The sequence below is a fragment of the Brassica oleracea genome, chromosome C5 (assembly GCF_000695525.1).
Source record: "Brassica oleracea var. oleracea cultivar TO1000 chromosome C5, BOL, whole genome shotgun sequence".
In the NCBI taxonomy this organism is placed as follows: Eukaryota; Viridiplantae; Streptophyta; class Magnoliopsida; order Brassicales; family Brassicaceae; genus Brassica; species Brassica oleracea.
The window spans coordinates 25,049,472-25,054,634 of NC_027752.1; the positions used below are offsets into that span (position 1 = coordinate 25,049,472).

The window sequence follows — 5,163 nt, forward strand, 5'->3', positions numbered from 1 at the left end:
GATGATTGTTTCTTTTTGTGATATACTTTTCCTCAACAACATTGTTTGATAAAAAGGAAGAAGATCCAAAATGGTTTGGATCTGGTGAGAAAGAGAAGGGTTGTTTCAGACAGTATATGGTGGATGATACATTGGATATGGGGTGAAGAGATCATATGACATTTGGGCTTGTGTTTTGGGCTGGTTCTGTAGAGAGCATGAGAGGAAAGGGCATTAAAATAGTAGTTAACAGGTGGAGAAATTATATTTTTTTTGTTTATCTCTTTCGTACAAAGGTCTAGGATTGTTACCTTTCTATAAATTTGATTTAAGAGACAGTTTTGAGTCATTGCATTCTCTGTTTGCCAGTTTAGAGTTGCCTCGGCTGCACTTATTTGCTGCTTTGAACAATTTGAATTTTTGGTGTTTGGATTCTTGATTTTCTGGGAGTGCTTTATATTGTTATGCTCAAACTCCAATGGTGGAAATGTTGGTTCCTGGGACGTCTAGGGGCCAAACATGTAGTGATCTCGTACTTTATTTTTCTCAGGTGCAGGAGCTGAATACAATATATAGTATTCAAAATTCTTTCCAATAGATTCTCCAAGGAGGCCGACTTCTGGTTCTCCAGCTCCATAATGTTCTTTAGACTTTGATGGGAAGAGTTTTTCTACTCTTTCTCTTTCTTGAAGATTCTTTTTCATCATCTTAATCCATTAGACAATTTTCACAATCACATACGTCAAAGAACTTATGGCCTCTTGAATCAGAGAATGCATATATTGGTTTTCAATCTGTATCAAATGAATTGATTGGGACGGCAGTCAAATATTATTTTATTCCCGAAGGTTCTTTGAAGGGGGAGATCATACTGATCTCAGTGCAAAAAGCTGAAGGGCGTCGTTTCTCATCGTCTAGCTGTTTGAAAGTTATTTCGACGGCTCTGTCTTTTCTTATATGGCATACTTCTTTTAAGGATATTTTCATAATTCGTCACCCATGACTCCGAAAGTAGCTTGACTAGCTCGTTTCTAGGAATTTTTCTTGGGATGTGGATGCATTACGGTATGTGTAAATGTTTAGGTTGAATAAGGAGTGCATCTTATGTATCTTGTGGGAGACTTAGGTCCATCGCATGGTTTAAAACTCGGTAAGCCATTTGATGGTGAAGTGTTGCAGCATATGTTTTCCCAGTTTGTGGAGAGCCGTTGATTTCTAACTGGATTTCCATATTTTGATAGATTTGGAGAACTTCAAGCGCTACGTTGAAATTTGGGAAGAGTGTTACAAAATGTGTGCCCGTATTCAAGGTTGTTTGCAGAGCTGCGATACAAGTGTGCTGGTACTCCATGTATCTTATGTCAAGTAGGGCCACCCTTGCTACTACTGGTAGACCTTTTCTTCCATGGAGAGTCAACGCCAATTGAATTGCTCCTTCGTGAAGGTTGGTGTAGCTATGAGCTCTCCATCGGTGAGTCATCCTTTCGCTGAGTTTGAGGGGAATCATTTGTTCAGCTTATGTTGATGGGACCAGATTTTTTGTAATTGTGAGGCTAGGGAGAGTTTTTTAGCTACATGTTTGTTTGGAGCAAACGAGTGTTTTATGATTTTTGGTAAAGTGGAAGTAGGTTTGGTATGCGCTGAGTAAGAATAATTCGGTAATAGGGACTTTACTATCATCGCTCATATATGTATTATATATATAGATAATCTATTTTACTAGAGGTAGATGGTTGGATTGAAAAGGTAGAAGTACTTTCCATGGTGTAAATGAAACCAGAAATCAAGACAAAATGTAGGATTTATGATGTGGAGGATCCACTAAGTGGCAACCACAGAGCATACCTTTCATACTAGCTTATGATTAGAAACAACTTATGGATACTAAAACTTCGTAGAAAAGATAAGTACCTTTAGCTTAGATTGCCATGGCTCTGATACCAAATTTACAAACACATAGTAGGTAGAACCATAAAGGAGGTTGTTAGGATCAAAGATGTATTGATAACGTGTTTAAGAAATGACACAATTATTTTATAATAAGTGAGACTTTTTAATTTTTAATGACATAACAAGTAGACTTTTATTTTATTAAGAGCACTCAATGATATTACAAACTACTTAAGAGACTTTTTAAGACTTAACTCACTCAACTCGCTAGGATTATAACACACTCCAAGCCTTTTTATTTATAGTACAAAGCCTAAAGAATAATTGGTAGAATATTTCTTAGATATTTGATATATTTTATTTCATACCACACAAGTAATATCTTACATTACAGAAAACATATAGTTGGTACGGACTCTTTTTGTTAATATTTGCCACAATCTTTATATATAAAGATATGTTTTTTCCGTCTTAGCGAGGACACACAGGCAGCCACGTCATAAACTCGGTTTCTGTACGCGTGACACGTGTCATGAAACGTGTTCTGTATTGTGATGGGCTTAGTTGGGCTTTTAACTGAACGCCTGAATTTGTGGGATTTTAACATCTCCTAGGGGCCCAGACGAGAGGTTTTGTCTCTAACCCTAATCTAAAGACGCGAAGCCATGGAGTTATGATCTCCTCTTCGTTCGACGGTAGCGCAGTGACGTCTGAGCTTCATCTCAGTCTCTGAAACAGATCGATTTATGGCTTTTTCGTGTTTAATTCCATTAATCCATTCACCCACGATGAGGTCTGATCAATGTGTTGTTTGCATGGGCGAGGCAGTGTGTTTACGGTATAAATAGGTCAGTATTTCTGTTCTTGGAATCATCATCTCTTCATATCTCTTATAGTATACTAATTCACGGTTTAATGGCTAACTGGAGGGTGTTCTTATGTTTTAATGGTGTTGAAGAAGATGATGTGCAGTATAAGCCGCTCTTTTGGATCTTACGGGTTAAAGTCATATACTGAGACATCAAGGCCTCGAACATCTCGGTATACTCTCTTTTCGAACTCTCTGTACTGTCTTAATGGACTAAGAATGGTACTGACTTGGTTCTATTTCATGACAATAAGACCAAAATGGAAGCTTTCAGACTTTGTGTTAGCGAAATACAGTCCAATGAGAGAAACAAGCTATTTTAGTACAGAAATCATGGGTACATTCGGCTATGCAGCTCCTGAGTATGAGTCAACAGGTACATTCTATCAAATCTCGTTTACAAACTGGTTTCATTGTGAATTTTCAAGAGTAACCGAATAAGCAAACATATATGATTCAATATGTTTGTGTGATTTGGACATGTAAAGCTGCTGCTGTGTACAAGGTTTATTCAATCGCTGCTCGGATGCTTGCAGATTTTCAAGAAAGCGTTGGATTGACAAATAATATTTGGGAAAAAGAGACAGCTAAGACACCTAAGATGCAAATATATGGACGAAAGGAAAGCTTTTTATTTATCTTTTTTTTATTGGAAAGATAAACTTTTACGATGCTGATGAGTGGTTTTTGTCTCAGAGTGTAGAGGAGGAGATTGTAAATTTGCAGGTGGGATCACAAGAAGTCGATACAGAGCAATGGAGAGGCCCCCAGAGGGATGGGTTATGTGTAATGTGGCCTATGAGTAGTCAAAAGAGAGATGTCCATGGTGGGTGCGGCATGGGTTCTTAGAGATGTGAATGGACTGGTGCTTTGTCATAGTAGGACGACGTTCGTTGGTTGTCATTTGAAGGATGAAGCCAAGCTGATAACTATTTTGTGGGCAGTAGAAAGCATGACCAGCCAAAGAGTAAAGAATGTCATATTTAAAGGTGAATTCAAGGAATTTTTTGAAGCTATTAATAAACCTGGTGCTTGGCCTGCATTTAGCTTTCAAGGTATGGAGGTGATGACTGCTCTCTCTGGATGTCAAGGTTGGTTAGTGAATACGGTGCACAAAGATGCCAATAGATAGAGGAGCTTCTTCCATAGCTCAAAGCCTAATCAATATGGGCTTTTTCAGTCGTATGTAGCAAAAGGCCGCCCTCAATGGTTACGCTCTCTTTCTTTGACAATGAATGAGCTTTCTCTGATGGTAATTGGCTCAGGAATTAATGTACTGGAAGGTGCACTGATGGATGTTGCAGGTGTGGAGTTATGAATTGGGTTTGTTGTTCCTAACCTGTTGATGTCCCTAACTTTTGTTGTCTGTATGATGTACCGGATATCTGTAATACATTCTCATGTTATATAAATCAATCTGTGTAAAACAAAGATGAACTTTTTCAATAAAAATAATACTCAAAATTATATGTATGTTTCTTTCTATATATACATATATTGACATATTAATGGTCATTTTTCTTTAATTATAATAAAATGTAAAATGAAATAAGTGTTCGAAAATGTGGAATATTACATTATTACTCGGTTTTATTATGATAATTGTAATAATAAAAATTCACAAGGAACTTATATACACAGAGTTCTTACCAATACTAAGAGGCAAATGCTAGATAACATGCATATTTCGTCAGTATATTTTGAAAATACGTATATTTACACTAATCACTACGATATTAGCATAAAAATAAACAAAAGTTAACAACAAAGAAAACTTGGACTTGGGTCAAAAAAAACTTGAACTTTGTGAAAGAACAATTGAGATTTTTTAAAAAACCCGTTATACCTAAAGTAAACTAATCTACGTTATAATAGCGCAGTTGCATCATTCTTGATGCGACACGTCATCGATATGTGAGTCCCACTTTTAAAAAGTGTGAAAAAATTGTCAAGTCTGTGATTCGAACCCGGATTATTGAGATCTAAACAACAGCATTTATACCACTGAGCTAAAGAATTCTTTGTACATTGATGGCTGAAACAAATATATATTTATGAAGGTCGGAAACCTTTGCTTTTTCGGTTTTCTCTGTGGGATCCACACTTATTATTTTATCTAATGATTTAATAAATACTTTATAACTCACGTTTTGAAATGAGATTCGTTAAAAAAAAACCCAATAAACCTCTTTGGTCTGTAAGCGTTCTCTTCAATGGAAGTTTAGGGCTTTCAATTTTTAATCATCGGTTCATGACTCATCTAAGAAACACAGATCGGCTCTTTGAGTTTTATGAATCAGTTTTTCTTCTTTAGTCTCTACATCTCCCCATCTTTAATAAATTCATCATCGGTTCTTTTATTTTGCCTGATAAATCATGATTGTGTGGTTTTAATTTTCTTTGGTCATCCTTAGCTTGCACCCTTT

The 5,163-nt window shown here is 36.4% G+C and overlaps 1 protein-coding gene across 4 annotated transcripts; it reads left to right on the plus strand.

Moving 5' to 3' along the window:
• Positions 1–2,499: 2,499 nt before the first annotated feature.
• On the plus strand, positions 2,500–4,210 carry LOC106343597. Of its 4 annotated transcripts, none has more exons than XM_013782855.1 (5): positions 2,500–2,717; positions 2,828–2,910; positions 2,992–3,113; positions 3,226–3,359; positions 3,434–4,210. In XM_013782855.1, the coding sequence occupies exons 2-5, from the start codon at positions 2,831–2,833 to the stop codon at positions 3,584–3,586; spliced, it is 489 nt and encodes a 162-aa protein (XP_013638309.1). In that variant the 5' UTR covers positions 2,500–2,717; positions 2,828–2,830; the 3' UTR covers positions 3,587–4,210. The 4 variants fall into 4 exon arrangements, with proteins under 4 accessions (XP_013638309.1, XP_013638311.1, XP_013638310.1 ...); XM_013782857.1 differs by having other exon boundaries at positions 3,274–3,359; XM_013782856.1 differs by having other exon boundaries at positions 2,831–2,910.
• Positions 4,211–5,163: the final 953 nt, after the last annotated feature.

What these genes read in the sequence shown, in the direction of transcription:
- LOC106343597 (XM_013782855.1), top strand. Translation starts at nt 2,831, where the DNA reads ATGATGTGCAGTATAAGCCGCTCTTTTGGATCTTACGGGTTAAAGTCA. An exon ending in TCAAGGCCTCGAACATCTCG is followed by an intron (nt 2,911 to 2,991) that starts GTATACTCTCTT and finishes CATGACAATAAG; the next exon opens with ACCAAAATGGAAGCTTTCAG. An exon ending in TCCTGAGTATGAGTCAACAG is followed by an intron (nt 3,114 to 3,225) that starts GTACATTCTATC and finishes GGACATGTAAAG; the next exon opens with CTGCTGCTGTGTACAAGGTT.